This window comes from Takifugu rubripes, chromosome 15 (assembly GCF_901000725.2).
Source record: "Takifugu rubripes chromosome 15, fTakRub1.2, whole genome shotgun sequence".
In the NCBI taxonomy this organism is placed as follows: Eukaryota; Metazoa; Chordata; class Actinopteri; order Tetraodontiformes; family Tetraodontidae; genus Takifugu; species Takifugu rubripes.
The window spans coordinates 7,520,659-7,535,338 of NC_042299.1; the positions used below are offsets into that span (position 1 = coordinate 7,520,659).

The 14,680-nt window shown below is 46.2% G+C and overlaps 2 protein-coding genes and 1 long non-coding RNA gene across 12 annotated transcripts; 2 read left to right on the plus strand and 1 right to left on the minus strand.

Annotated features, from left to right (window-relative positions):
• The first annotated feature begins 657 nt into the window (after nucleotides 1–657).
• LOC115252660 (uncharacterized) lies at nucleotides 658–2,477 on the plus strand. Of its 2 annotated transcripts, none has more exons than XR_003890986.1 (3): nucleotides 658–899; nucleotides 1,202–1,369; nucleotides 1,704–2,477. It is a non-coding gene; the product is annotated as an uncharacterized lncRNA (long non-coding RNA). The 2 variants fall into 2 exon arrangements; XR_003890985.1 differs by having other exon boundaries at nucleotides 1,253–1,369.
• Nucleotides 2,478–2,799: 322 nt separating this feature from the next.
• Nucleotides 2,800–8,975, plus strand: slc25a14 (solute carrier family 25 member 14). 2 transcript variants are annotated; one of them, XM_003970889.3, is made up of 9 exons: nucleotides 2,800–2,957; nucleotides 3,547–3,651; nucleotides 4,465–4,603; nucleotides 5,212–5,306; nucleotides 6,516–6,601; nucleotides 6,693–6,788; nucleotides 6,968–7,092; nucleotides 7,172–7,385; nucleotides 7,517–8,975. In XM_003970889.3, the coding sequence occupies exons 2-9, from the start codon at nucleotides 3,588–3,590 to the stop codon at nucleotides 7,556–7,558; spliced, it is 861 nt and encodes a 286-aa protein (XP_003970938.1). In that variant the 5' UTR covers nucleotides 2,800–2,957; nucleotides 3,547–3,587; the 3' UTR covers nucleotides 7,559–8,975. The 2 variants fall into 2 exon arrangements, with proteins under 2 accessions (XP_003970938.1, XP_029704933.1); XM_029849073.1 differs by lacking the exon at nucleotides 2,800–2,957 and adding an exon at nucleotides 3,430–3,448.
• A 174-nt stretch (nucleotides 8,976–9,149) lies between these two features.
• LOC101065595 (putative monooxygenase p33MONOX) lies at nucleotides 9,150–14,462 on the minus strand. 8 transcript variants are annotated; one of them, XM_029849071.1, is made up of 9 exons: nucleotides 14,302–14,462; nucleotides 12,335–12,441; nucleotides 12,154–12,257; nucleotides 11,818–11,993; nucleotides 11,631–11,742; nucleotides 11,372–11,499; nucleotides 11,170–11,273; nucleotides 10,923–11,104; nucleotides 9,150–9,898 (listed from the first exon to the last, which is right to left on the minus strand). In XM_029849071.1, the coding sequence occupies exons 3-9, from the start codon at nucleotides 12,224–12,226 to the stop codon at nucleotides 9,687–9,689; spliced, it is 987 nt and encodes a 328-aa protein (XP_029704931.1). In that variant the 5' UTR covers nucleotides 12,227–12,257; nucleotides 12,335–12,441; nucleotides 14,302–14,462; the 3' UTR covers nucleotides 9,150–9,686. The 8 variants fall into 8 exon arrangements, with proteins under 8 accessions (XP_029704931.1, XP_029704932.1, XP_029704930.1 ...); XM_029849072.1 differs by having other exon boundaries at nucleotides 12,202–12,257; nucleotides 14,302–14,461; XM_029849070.1 differs by having other exon boundaries at nucleotides 11,631–11,993; nucleotides 12,202–12,257; nucleotides 12,335–12,376.
• Nucleotides 14,463–14,680: the final 218 nt, after the last annotated feature.

The following is a 14,680-nucleotide window of genomic DNA, read 5'->3' on the forward strand; positions in this document are numbered from 1 at the left end:
ACATCCAGCCGACGACCTCGCTGTCGTCCATAAAATAATTTTGAAGTGAAGACAAAACCAACAGCTTTATCAGCAGGATTCATTTGTCTCCTCCCTCTCCCTCTCTCCCTCACACACACACTCACACACACACACACACACACATACACACTGGGTCAACCGTCTGATAGGTCTGACTGTTACAGCAGAGATCAGCTTATCTAACATAAAAACAGCTTTCTTAAAGCCTAAACCTGCACCCATTTTCCACCATTATCACACATTAGCTGGTGTGACTAATGGTGTTTTCTCTGCTCTACACGCTCCAAACGTCACCTGGCAGCACGGATGCTCTTAAAGGCTTCGAGCAGCGGTGGCGCCGTGAGAATGAGGAATTCCTGGAAGTATCCCGTCTCACGGGATCCCCTGCTTCCATCTGCAGAGAGGAAGGCTGAAAAAACACTACAGGCTCAAGCACGTCACAGGGACCTTAACATGTTCCTCGTTCCTGTATCTTCATTACAAAGAAAAGCGTTATCAGAAGATGCTTTAATCGGGCTCCTGTGGTATATTGAATATATTTATTTAGTGGCATGAATAAACCAGTCAGGATCCGACCAAGTGTTTTCAAACCTCCTCCCACCTCCAAACATCCAGACCCAGAGAGACACACAATGTGGGACTGTTGTTCTCCGCCTGCTAGACCTTTCAGGACCTTTCAAAACAAAGCGTGGGTCAGCAGTAATTGTGCCCTGCAGCAGACAGGGAGCCGGGGAAACTGTTGAAACGGCCGCTGCCGCCCTCCAGCCGCTGGCACAGACGCTTCTACATCCACCTGCAGTTTGGGGACGGAGACAGGAATTCCCAGAACTGGAAGTTCGGTGTGAGGGGAGAGAATTCTTCTGGACCAGACTGTTGAGGTGATGTTGATGATGTGGCTGTAGCTTTGACGGTGGGCTTTAACCCTGACCTGAAGGGGGTTTTTAATGTGGAGATGGAGGAAAATCTGAACTGGAATTGTGTCCTAATTGAGAGGATGCAGCACAGAAATAGAAGAAAACCAAGAAACCACCTTCCCTGCTTCAGAAAGCGGCTCATGTTTGAGCTGTAAACGTTTGCTACTAACAGTACTAACAATATTATTCAATCAGAAAACTAAACAGGGTTCTGTTTATGAGCTGGTACCATTGTTCTCACAGATCTGGTACCGTTGTTCTTCCAGGATCAGAATTCGCAGGCAACATTTGACTGAATGTCCGTGTCTGTCTGTCAGGCTGAAGATGTCGATAAAGAGGAGGCTGCTGTCCATGTTGTTGTGCTGTGTTTACTGTGTGGCTTCGCTCTTTTGCCTCCATCCAAACCGCCACAACTGCTTCTCCACTGGAACTCGGTGAGTCAAGGGTATGTTCAGTTCTGGAACTCTTCTTTCAGGAAATAAATGCTCTTTTCATGAGATTGGAACTATATCAGGGTGTCAATAATGACCAAACCTTTAAAAAATTGTTAGCGATTGCTGGTGAGTGCCACTAGTTTTCTGTTGAATCGGAAAGAACAGGCTCCAGAACAGGTATTAACTCCACATAAGGCACTACTGGTTCTCACAGAGTTTGGGTTTTCCAAGGAACCAGAGCACAGGTCAGAAAACTTCCCTGAAATATCCGAGTGGGTCCAACACTTCCTGTACATCCCGTCTTTCCCTCTCTCGTTTGCTTTCTCTCTTCCAGGAATATGACGTCGGTTTTCCAGCAGATTTACCAGCGTGTGATCCGGCTGCTGCGCACCGCCTGATCAGCATCTTCTCCAGAGCTGTCCTGCCATGATTGTGTTTCTCCACCATGAAGCTCCACCAACGCTCCACCTGCTCACTGATTCTGAAGATGGTCGCGCTGGGGACCTGCTGCATGAAGTGTGGGTGACTTTAAGAGCGATGTTGTTTCAATTAAACCTGGGTTTATAGTCCAATGTTGGCACCATGCAAAGACCTGCGCCAAGACCTGTGCATGTAGCACGTGATAAAATGGATCCTCACAGGACCAGTTACAGTCCTGAGGCAGGAAGGAGAGGAGCCTTGTGGATCTCACAGGCCCTGTACAGGCCTGAAGAGTGCAGATTATGCCTGGATAGAAAGCTAGCCTGGAAGTTGCTTTAGTGAGTGCTGCTTCCTACATGTGTCACCAAAATGCTGGTATTACTCAATTTACTTCCCAACTCACAGCAGAAGTTACAAATAATATAACAAAGCATCTGGCCTGAAAATATGCTTGAGAATATGAGATGAAAAGTGGTCCGGACTCTAGAAAAATGCAAGCGTGTTGTGGTGAATACCTGCAGTGATAATTTGTGAAAAACCTGTTTACAGATTGTTTTTTAATGCTCGAAAATGTTCTAAATCTTTGGAGCAACGATAGCAATATCATCAGGGATTTAAAAACTACAAAATATCGAACAGAGTTTTTCTTATATTTTCACTTCAATAAAGTAAAATTTGTCTCTTAAAAGATCTTTTGTGAGTTATTTGAGCAAACAATGACATTTTAAATTTTAGTCACGGGCACATCTATTTATTTATTGTAAAACACTTCCTATATTGTTTCTCTAAATCTCATAATGTCCAAGAACTTTGGGTAAAAGTAACATAATAATATTAATATGCTTACTATGCATTAATGGGAAGACTGTAACTTCTTTGGACATTAGTTTTATTATTCCTTCCTTCAGCCGACTTTTAAAAACAAGTTGAGCCTTCTTGCCTGTGGGGGCAGCATTACATAATTTGACGTTCAATTCTCCAGAATAAAAAAAAAGAAGAAGAAAAGGGGGCGTGTTCGCTCGCCCTGCTGCGTTTGACATTAACTGATATGGAAAGCTAACAGTAGTCGGGAACTTTTCTGCTCGCCTTTTATTAAAGTCGAGCAACAGTTTTGAAACATGGGAAACAGATCCGGATAACCCGGCACTAATTTGTTGTAACACCACAGGTACGTGATCTTTGTGTCAGACATTAGGATAACTACTTTTTCCACGATCAAGCATTGCAAATGAGCTGCCGTCCACAAGTGTTAGCCGGTTAAGTGTTAGCTTAGCCTGAGCATCCTTCGTGCTAAACGTAAGCATTTGTGACGTAAGTATAATGCGCAAATATGCATTTTACAAACAGAAAAACCGAGAAATATACTTCTAAAAGTTCTGCAATGTGACCGTAAAAATCCTCATGACACCACAACGTTAACAATATTAAATTTAATCCATTTCTTGTGACAGTTGCTGTCACAGAACTGTTATTCACAACCGGCCCCGCCCTTAGAAGTATCAACCAATTGAAAGGCTTCAAAGTTTGATTGACTGCGCTCCCAGCCAATCACATCCCTCCGGTAGTTCCGCTGTTCTCTGCCGCGGTGTTTTTACACAGCGGGCGTCTCTTTCCGGTGCAGTACGCAGGGATGCTGATGCTGAGGAGCCTCCTTCAAGTGTAGCATCATCGTTCCTCAATGTTTTCCCACATGCTCTGTTGTTTGAGGCTGCAGCACTGTGTTGACCTCTGTCTCGGGGGGCTGCTGTTGTTTCTAGCGGGGCTGCAGCAGGTGGAAGCCGCCGGCGCGGCCGCGGAGATGGCCACCCTGAACTGGAAGCCGTTCATTTACGGAGGGATGGCCTCAATTGTCGCAGAATTCGGTAGGCTGCATGATGCACCACAGCACGCAAACCCTCGCTGTCCTGTCTGCGCTGCTGTTTGCTGTTACACCAATTTTGATACTTGTAGAATGAAAATAAAAGAATGCATTGTCCGTTTCTGGCTAATGATGCATTTAGCACAACAAAGCTCTTTGATGCACATTTATACCGATGGTTTATCAAAGTAAAACACCAACAAATTAAAAACTAGGCATTGCATTTGATTCCAGAATGACTGTGAAAAACAAAACAAAAAAAAAAGATTGAAAAATGGAAACGGTTCCAATCACCACAGAGGCATCTTTTATATTTGATCAAGTCATTCAATCTTGCTGACTGTGTGACACTTTATCCATGTTTGCTGTACATCACTGGACCTAAATGCATTTTCAAACTTCAAGAAGGGCTTCCATCTGTCTACAACCAAGATCTAAGGGATCCTGGAGATGTTGTGACATAAATGGCACAGCCTCACTCATGCATATTAATTATAGCTAATTAGTATGTAGCATATTTTCCACATTAAAAAAGGAAAATTCCACACACACCATAATTACCTGGAAATAAAAACCGTAAAAAGATGGAATACTGTGGAAAATAATTGGTCTTAAAAGCTCACAGACTGAAAAGACTGATATTTCTGTGTGATGCTCTTCCCCGCGGGGACTTTCTCATAAATAAACAGGCTGATTGAACGTTTTGTTCAGTAGTTTTATATCGTTTGTGTTAGACGTACCTGGTCAGAAGAGCTGGGAAACCGTGTTTTGACTCTTTTAGATAGAGTATAACCTCACGTCGGTTGTGTTTCCACAGGGACGTTTCCCATTGACCTGACTAAGACCCGTCTCCAGGTCCAGGGTCAGTCCCAGTACACGGAGGTGCGCTACAAGGGGATGTTCCACGCTCTCTTCAGGATCGGCAAGGAGGAGGGCATCCGGGCGCTGTACTCTGGGTATGGGACCAGATTTACACAACGATCGACATCCATCCAGACCTGAACAGTATCATTAAAAGACTTTTTAACCTGTGATGCTTTTGAAAATCTGTTTCAGTCACTATTATTACGTAATCACTCCAACGCCATCATTTGAGCCAACCACCGTTATTTTGAATAATTATTCAATTATTTTGTCATTTGTCTTTATCAAACCAGCTGGATGAACCTGATGTAAACCTCACATTTCACAAAGGGCAACGTTACTTCACGTCACTTGGAAAAATATCTGTAAGACACATGGATGCAGAAAGACGTGTAGGATGAGAGGATACGGCTGATCGTATTAGTGCACTTTGTTGTAATGTCCTCAACGTAGCAACAGCAACATTAGCCGAATGCTAACGTCAGCTAACAGTTTCTCCGGTGTGTGATCTTAGCATCAAAGCTGGATGTGTCGTGGCTCATTCCAAGACTGAGAACAGCCCCAGCTGAGGTTCAAGAGCTAACACTGTAGTAACACTGTAATACCTAAATAGCCGCAGAAATGTCCTCAACAATTTGAGTGTTTTTTTTGTTATCTGCCATTAAAACCGTTATCAGACAGGTCTGATCTCTCCCGGCAGGATTTCTCCTGCTTTGCTGCGACAAGCTTCTTACGGGACGATCAAGATCGGGACGTACAACACGCTGAAGAGGCTGTTTGTCAGTCGCCCAGAAGGTGAGTGTTCCGTGTTCCTGATGACGCTCAGCCTGACTACAACTGTTCCTGAGCTGCAGTTTAGTGTCAAATAATAATAATAATACATTATCATCCTTGTTCGACAGCTGTTTATAAGATGTTATTACATGCAGCTTCTTTCATCTACATTTATTTATCCTTTAAGTTAGTTTTTGCATTTAAAATGAAAACCTGACAGTAGTAGTCCCGTTGTGGGCCATCAGGGGGAAGTCAAGGTGTTTCAGAGTTTGTGACTAACTCTATTTTATTTGAGTGTATTTTGTGTTTCTACTGCTCGCTGCGTCGGCGCTGCTGCTGCTGCTGTGTTTGAATGCTTGTTTTGATGCAGGCCTTTTTTGTCCCGCGGGTGTGTCGGGACCCTCCTGCTCCCCCGTCCATAAAAAAGAGCGGCGCCAGGACCGCCACAGTAACTGTTGGTCAGATTGATCAACGATGGCTGTAACTATTGTTCCAACCTCAGCCTTCCTCTCCGTCTTCCTCCTCCTCCCCCAGAGTAGAACCGTCACCCTGGGTTACTAATGACAGCTGTCATTCTCTGACAAACTCATATATTAACCCACATAATGAATAATAGCTGGTGGATAATTTAATGTTCAAACAGCATCTTCATTCATTGTTTGATTTTTAATTTGCTTGGAGTGTCGGGTGGGTGGAGCACGACACCTCCCAGAGTCAGTTTTAGCTAATAATCAGTCACAGAAGCACAAAAACTGCAAAGGAAGTAATTTATCAGCAGAAACCAAAAGTGTAACAGCTAAAATTAAGGCCCATCCCTCCCTACGTGTGTTTCCTATCACGTGTTGACAGTTTTGACATCTTCTCCTCTGTGGTTTCTAAGACCTGCCTCCATCCATGAGCTGTTCCAAGTAACCATGACAACTCCTTTAATTCCGACTGTTATTTAGATCATTATGAATTTAAATCTTCTCTGATTTAACTCAGATTTTCCTCCTGTTAACAAACAAATCTCATTTTATTTTGAACATTTGTTTTTCCACTTTATGGATTAATCAGAAAAGCTAAAGTAAACTCTGTTTCTTTGGTTCTGAATTAATTCCCATTCAGGACTGATGACCCTCTTAATCCTAAATATAAGATTAAACAACGGCCACGAATCCCAATGACCTGATGATCCCAAACCTGATCAGTTTGTTCTGGCGCTGTGATGATCTGTGATTGTTTGTACAGACGAGACGATGGTCATCAACGTGTTCTGTGGCGTGGTGTCTGGAGTCATGTCCTCCTGTCTGGCCAACCCCACCGACGTCCTCAAGGTGAATCTGATGACCTCTGGCGCGCTTTCCTCTTTCTCTGAGGGAAATATTCCAGAACAGGTTAAATCAGTGTGTGTTTACCATGTTCCAGATCAGGATGCAGGCTCAGGGCAGCTTGCTCCAAGGCAGCATGATGTCCAACTTCATCAACATCTACCAGACAGAAGGGACCAGGGGGCTGTGGAGAGTAAGAGCTGCTGCCTTCGCAAAAATCTAAAGCTTAGTTGTCTGCAGCAGCCACAGGGGGGCGGTGTTTCACCACTTCTAACACCTTTTTCTCTATACTATAATATATATATATACTATGCTCTGTATACTATAATTCACTGTTGTAAATGATTGATTCTTCATCGTTCTGCTCATCAGGGCGTTATTCCCACAGCACAGCGCGCAGCCATCGTTGTCGGGGTGGAACTTCCTGTCTACGACATCACCAAAAAGCACCTGCTTCGCTCGGGCGTCATGGGAGACACCATCTTAACGCATTTCATGTAAGTCCGATTTTTCTATTGAATGAAGCTTTTTCTGAGCGCGAGTCCGACTCGTTTTGTTTCACCTTTTGACGGACAGTTCGAGTTTCACCTGCGGGCTGGCGGGTGCGCTGGCGTCCAACCCCGTCGATGTGGTGCGGACCCGCATGATGAACCAGCGGGTCTTGTCCGGAGGCCCGTTGTACAAAGGAACCCTGGACGGGGTGATGCAGACGTGGAGGAACGAGGGCTTCTTTGCTCTGTATAAGGGATTCTGGCCAAACTGGCTGCGACTGGGACCCTGGAACATCATCGTATCCTTTAACGGGGGCGCCAGCGTCACCACAACTAGCTAGCAAGACTGTGGCGATGGCGGCGAATGACCGCAGTGAGTTGATTGTCCTCATTCTGTCCCGTGACCTGTTTTCCTGAATGAAAGCCTCAGTTCTTCATCACCTTCGAGCAGCTGAAGAAGCTGCCGTTTTAACGGCAGCGGGACGTCTTCACTGGTCCAAGCGGTCTGCAGGTCTGAGCTTCGTCTTTGTGCTCTTTTATTTATTTTCCTCCTCCTCTTCTGTTCTCTTTCTCTCCTCTGACGCTCCTCCGCCGAGCCATGAAGAATCTCACAGATTTGGACGAAAACACTCCACAAATGCAGTTTTTAATCAAAGATGCCAAATATGTGACTTTTTTCTTTTATCCTCGTTACTTTGGCTCTCGGCTGTTTTATGGGGAGCTAGCAGGTCGTTAGCATGGTTGTTAGCGAGGCAGCCTGCTGACGGACGTCTGTTACACGCGTCCTGATGTCCACGTGACGGACGGACGCAGGGCGGTGCCAAAACACGATGTCTTACAGGTTCAGTTTGCAGCTACTTTCAAAGACCAAAATACTCCAGAATCGTTTGAAATAATTAGCATTTTTAATTCTTCACCAGTGAAGCATCTTAAATTTACCAGCAATCTTAAATCAAACGTGCCCCAAAACATTTTGTCTTGTTTTCAAAGATATTTTATTTATTTGTTTTCCTTGAACGTGTTTTAAAATGTTTCCGCAAAAAAAACCCTGTTGTGGACGATTATGGAAGATTTAGATTTTACTGATTGATGATAGTTTAAAGGTCAAAAATTTTCCGTCGGGATCTGAGAAAAGAACCAAACCATTGGGTGTTTAAACATTTGTTCAAGTATTCATGCATCGTTGAATGAATACAGTAGATAAAGAGAAGAGTATGATTTAATTGACTCATATTTAACGAAGACAAAGAACAAAAACTAGAAACAAGAACAAAACTCTGAACCGAGGGTGTTTTTTACCCTGAAGGATCACTGCTGACCTCCTGGAGCTCAGATCATGCTGTGAAAACTCACTTTTACTCCCAATTTCGAGTCAAAAGCTGGATTTGAGCTCTAAAATGTCAGATTGAACATTTTCTGAAACTCACGATCAAACCTGCTGAACGTCTCTGGGAATCGATTAGTTTTGAGTCGTCGGTTCTTAGTCGGATGAACTGAAGCTGATTTAGCTGGACTGGGGTCAGAGATGAGCCGCTGAGGGTCGGGACGCGTCTTTGATCCAGCAGCCACTTTGGTTGTGCCTGTTTCTTTGTTGTGTGAATGTAAACGCTTCGGTCCTGTTCACGTTTGACCGACTTAAGGTCTGAGGAAGAATGATCTGCACTCACGGTTTGACTTTTAGAATCAACAGTTTTCACTGGTCCTCGTTTGATGAAGCGTGATGAAGAGGTCGTGCAATGACGTGCGTTTCTGTTCTCAACTTCTCATATTCACATCACAATGTTACGATTTTGAACATTTTTATAGTTATTTCTCCTCAGTTTTTTTCCCGTTTGGCATTATATAATTTCAATATTCCCTCAAATAAAAATATGCTGATTGTGTGATAATTTGTTGTGCTTGCTTGAAATTTTATTATAAAAAGATTCGTAAAGGGAGAAAAAGGAATTCCCGTGCTGCCTGGAGGCTGCGATACCGGGATTCTACCACAGGGTGGAGCAGTTGAGCGACTTCGATGCATCAACGCTTTAATTCCCATTTTGGCATTAAAGAACGTGATAACGTTAACAGGAAATGACGTCACTTTAATCCAGACACAAGATCGTCAGTTGTGCTTTTAAAGGGACAGCGTCACTTAGACATTTGAGGAAAAACAAATATTTACATCAATGGATTTAATTTTCAGTTCAACATTTAACTTCAGTTTGGAGACTCAAAAGTGCAACAAGGAGTTACGTTTACGTTAGCTGAGTTCTGTAACATCGGAACCATCGTTTACTGAGATGAACCTTCACAGAACATTAAACTATCAAAACTGGGAGGAAGGAAAAGTGCGATTTCACATGAACGTGAGTAACCTGTAACCTGGACACGAGAAGCTAACTTGGAACGTTAAAGATCTGCTAGCGGCGTCCTACGACATACTGCCTTCGTGTCAAAGCTACCTTCAGTTCCACCTCGGGGGGGGTAAAGACGGTGGCCACTACCGATGATACAAAATGGCTACGGCGGTTTTCCCGCCAAAACCTCAATACTCCGTAGGCCGGATGTCGCACTGGGCAGATTTCGGAGGGCTAATTTTGACCTCACAGGACCACCACTCAGAATCCCGATGGCGTCAGGACGTTCATGTCTCGGTGCCGCAGCTTGTGCGGCTGCGCGCCGGGACGTCGAGCCTCCGTGGTTGGGATCTCCATCTTGGGTGGAGCCATTTGAGCCGCTGGGTTGTCAGCTAGCCGCGTAGACTGGGCCTTCATCACCTCCATGGGGGTCGGCTTGTTGGCGCCGCGATACGCCTGCAGCGCAAAGCCTGCTGGGAAATGGAAAACAGACATCAGACCAACAGAGGGAAGTGTTTCACTGACATTAGCCTGGGGTTAGCAAGCGTTAGCACAGTTCAGGCTGTGGATGCAGGATCGTGACTCAAAGAGTTTGGAAGTTTACAATAAAACACGTACTTTAGTGACAGACTGAGGAGTTTCTTTCTTTTCTATCACGTTTGATTATAAAGCCACATCTTCCAGCCTCAGACAAAAGGTGAATTTGTTACTTTAGCATCTTCTCAGTGTTTTTAGCAAAAAGTTAAGTTTTGATAAAATCATGCAAACAACACTTCTGAACGCACTTTTACTTCTTACTGCCTTTAAACTGCGAAGAATTTCTCAAAAAACTATAGAGAAAAGTACATTTCTGACCTAAATGAGCCCAGTAGAACATAAATCATTAAAACAGGATAAATGAATTAAAAAAAAAACACCAACGGAGACTTTTGGTGTCCAAATGTCCAGTTTCCAAAGCTTCACATACCCAAAGTCATCCAGGGAAAAATATTTTGATGGTTCCCAAACAGTCCGAATCGTTCTTCATGTGAAAGAGCCGGAGGTGTGTTTGGGAACAAAATATATCTGACAGGTCGGGCGGAAAACTCGCCATTGAAAGCCAATAGGTGAGGAGAATCGTGGGGGCGTCGGCCTTCTGCACCGTCTGTTCGCCGTCCTACTGACCCGAACCGGGGGCCGATAACCTCTTATCTAGCCTGCGTCTGCGCTTGAACGCACCACACGAGGATGTTTACGTTGCCTCTTATTACGATGTGTTTATCCTCAGTTTACCGTAAAGGCCGGTCAATATCCTAAAATGTTACTTTCAACACTTTTTACAGTGTAGAACCCAGAATTCCCAGATGATCCTTTATTAAATGATAATTTCCTGAGTTTTCTGGTGTATAAAACGTCAATGAAATCCAGAAAAAAGCATCTTTTAAGGAAAGCGAGCAGAAAAGTGGACGTTTTAAAGAGACCCAAATGAGTTCTGTGCGCCGGAGCGCTGTCGGGTACCTGCGGATGACGGCTCGGACCCCAGGTCAGAGGTGGACTTGTGGACCGGCGGCCGCGGCCCGAAGGCGCTCCAGCGCTCCACCGCGCCTCCCCCCGCGACCCCCCCTCCTGCAGACTCTCCGATGTCGATGCTGCTGCTGCTGGAGGAGCTGAGGTCCGATCCAGCACCGCTGAACCAGCCTCTACAAACCAGAACCAGGAGAGTTTAGACAGATGAGGACCGCGTGTGTGCGCACGTGTGCAGTACCTCCGCTGTTGCTTGGGGGAGCTGTGCGGCGTGCTGGACGGCGTGGACTGGGTGGAGGAGGCCAGCCGCTCCTCCCTGGACTCCAGACTCTGGATCTGCAGCTTCTACAATGCGACACAACGCCGTTTTAACAAAGTCGGGTTTCATTTACCCTCAGATCAGAGTCTCGTCCCGCCGTGGTCACCGCCGTGGTCGCTCTCACCTGGAGCGAGTCCGGGACTCGATGGTGGTGCTTCGTCTCCTCGGCCGTCAGGCCCTTATGGGGTGTGTAGCTGCTGTTGGAAAGCCCCACCCTCTGCTCAAATGTCTGCATGCTGTCCTGAGTTTGCTCTGGGACACAAAGATGGAGGACATCAGGGCAGTGCTGCCCCGTGGTGGCAGGCGGCCAAGATGCTCTTAAGCTCCTCCCCCTCCCCCTCCACACAGAACGCCCCCGTTTAGGCTGGTGCACGTAAACATACTGGTGATGAGAGAGTTCACAATGCTGGACGAGGCCTTGGTCTTCACCACCCCTGCTGCCCTGGGGGGGTTGGGGTCATGGGGGAGGTGGCTCGTGGCTGCGCTCTCATCCTCCTGCAGGATCATCATCGTCGTCATCGTCATCAAAGAGTGCGTGTGTGTGTGTGTGTGCGCGTGTGTGTGTCTGACCTCGGCCAGGTGTGTGAACCGCCGCTCCGGTATGACCGGTCGCCTCCACAGGTTGTTGATGCTGATGTTGTGGGGGGGCGTGGACATGGGGGCTTCCAGGTTGTCGTCGTAGCTGAGCGCACGTCGGGTCATTCCGACTGGCAGCCTCATCCCACCCATCCCAGAGCCCTCGATGGCTGCGGAGGCAAAACACAATTTCTGGCTGTGACAAGGTGTGTTGCCATGGTGACAAAGGCGCTATGTCACATCCTACAATATAGAGTGATGTTTAAAGGGGCGTGGCCTAATAACAGGCAAATAAAGCCCATTGTTTGGCGCCACTACAGTGTCACTAACTCCTCTTTCTGTTCCTGATGGTGATATTATGGATTCCAGGATCCTGACCTGGTAAATCCCCTGATCCAGACATGATTCCGGGAAGACCGTCGATCGATCAGGACCTGGAGGAAGAAGAACGGCTTCTTCGTTAGGATGGCAGCTCGAATAAGGAAAAACTCATCCAACATCGACTTCCCACCTTCTGTTGAAGTGCAGCTGTGGCGTTGGTCGTTACCGCAGTCCGAGGGGCAGAACGCTCATTCAGAAATGCATTGTGGGTAAGTGTCCAGACGAGAGGAGCTGTGGCTACAGAGGTCAAAGGTCAATGCCTGATGTACGCTTTAAACTGTTTTAACGTATCGGATGTGGAATCGTACTGACAGAAATGCTAAAAACTTTTTAAAACGCTTTAAAATCACCCATAGTTGACCTCACATATAATTGAGCATAAAACAACATAAAACAAACAGTAATATAAGCAGGATCAAAGACTGAAGCAGTGCTATAAAAGACAAGGATGTAAGAGGTTTGAGGTGGCTTTTAAAAGGGGCAGGAGACCAACACGTAACCGCAGGTTGTTCCATAATTTAGGAGCAGAAATCGAGACGCCTCGTCCCCTCTCTCAGGACAGCAGGACGAAGCCGAGCGGGGCGGCGACATCAAAGCATTTAAAGACAAAAAGAATGAGCTGTAATGCCCAGGCAGCCAATGGGGGGAGGCCAGAATAGGAATAATCTGGTGAACTAACCGGGATGAAGGCACAGACCCAGGGCCAAACACCATCACCGGGCTTCCTCCTTATGTAGGGACATTAGGGTCCTCCAGGCTTCAACACAGAACACTAGTAGCTTTAGCCCTCTAGAGCCCATAATATGCCCTCTAGAGCCCATAACGTGCCATCTAGAGCCCAGAGGAAACAGATAGATGGAGAAAATCAAGGGCACTGAAAAGGTTCCCTGTGGAATCCCACAGTTTCCCCAACTTTCCCCAAATTTTTGAGATAAAAGGCTGTTTGGAGGTTGAACTGCGCTGGAGGAGAGACCAAACACCTCCCCCAAGCAGCTCATTCCCCCATCTTGTGAAACACCCAAACTAATAGTGAAAAACACTGAGTGAACAGATCACAGACTACAGCCTCCCTCCCCAGGAGGGCGTTCTACCTCCTATATATACAAACCCCTCAGCTCAGGCTTTAATCATATGCTAATAATAGACCTGTCAAAAGTATCCTTGGAATCATTCCTGGATCTAGGCGATGGATTCGTAACTTTGAGTCATTAAGCTAAAGGATAGATAAACATACCCGGTTGGCGGGGGCAACAATACAGGCGTACGCTCCTGCGTCGGACCAGACACGCTGCGCCAGATTAAGAGTTTTAAAATGTCCTTATGGTGACAAGAATGTTGACATCGCCAACAATCAGAACGTGGTCGTAGTCGGGGGTTATCCCAGCAGTCGGGAAGAAAGTCTATATTATTGGGGGGGGGGGTCTTAGTCAAGAAGAGAACTCGTGCAAAGCAGAGGATATAGATGTCTTGTTTTTTTTAAAACATCAGCCTCTGGTTTAAAGGGCGTCCAGTGGGGTCGCTGGAGGGACCCCCACCCCCATCCTAGCAACCAGTCAATGGCAACAGGACGATTCTCAGGATTACGAAACAGTCCTGCAGCAGCAGAGGCCGCATCAATGAGGGCTGGAATAAACTCGCCACTGTCCCTTAAAACAGGACTTTATGCGCTCGTTAATGTTCAAATCACTTGGTGACAGAAGCGTCGCGAGCATAACAAGTATCCGTTACTTCCGCATTTGTATTTAGATTGAATACGGTGGGAATCCCACCCTTCCCGTTCACATTCTGACACGTCATTAGAAATCCCATCACCGTTATTCCAGGAATAAATAATAATCTGGACTAGCAGCATAGTGGATGATCAGCATCACTGTCAACACTGGCCTTTTCACCACCAAACCACATTTAAAACGATGCTGTAGCGCCGAATGGATGACCGGTTATCGGATATCAACAAAACGTCTGGAATCGAGTCGAAATCAACAAGAATCTGCGCCTGGACGCATTCCTGTCTGGAATAATCCGATTCCAGAATGGAATTCCGTCAGCAGGCGGAAGATGGCGGCCGTAACGGCGGCCTGAGCTTCTCGTTCTCACCGGTGATAACGGCGACGTCAGGCCGGCAGCTGGAGCACGGAGCAGCGGCAGAGGTCGTGCACGGTCCGCAGAGCAGGGTGATGGCGGGCGGCCATTATTGTGTCCCTGTCAATAAGAGACGCTTCCTCGGTGGAACGTTATCCCCCCTCCTCTCGCGAGACGTTGCGAGATTCCGCGTGGTTTCCGTCAGTGAAGCTGCGAGATAAACACGGCTGCTGTCAATGAACCTCCGCAGCAGCTTTGTCCAGATTTTAATTTAAAATAAACATTTTCTTCTGGAAAATAATATATGAGATGCCGTCTACATATGTGTTTAGAACAAAAGGAGACGTAAAACTGCTGATGAAGAATGAGCACTTGTGCAGGTAGATGATATAGT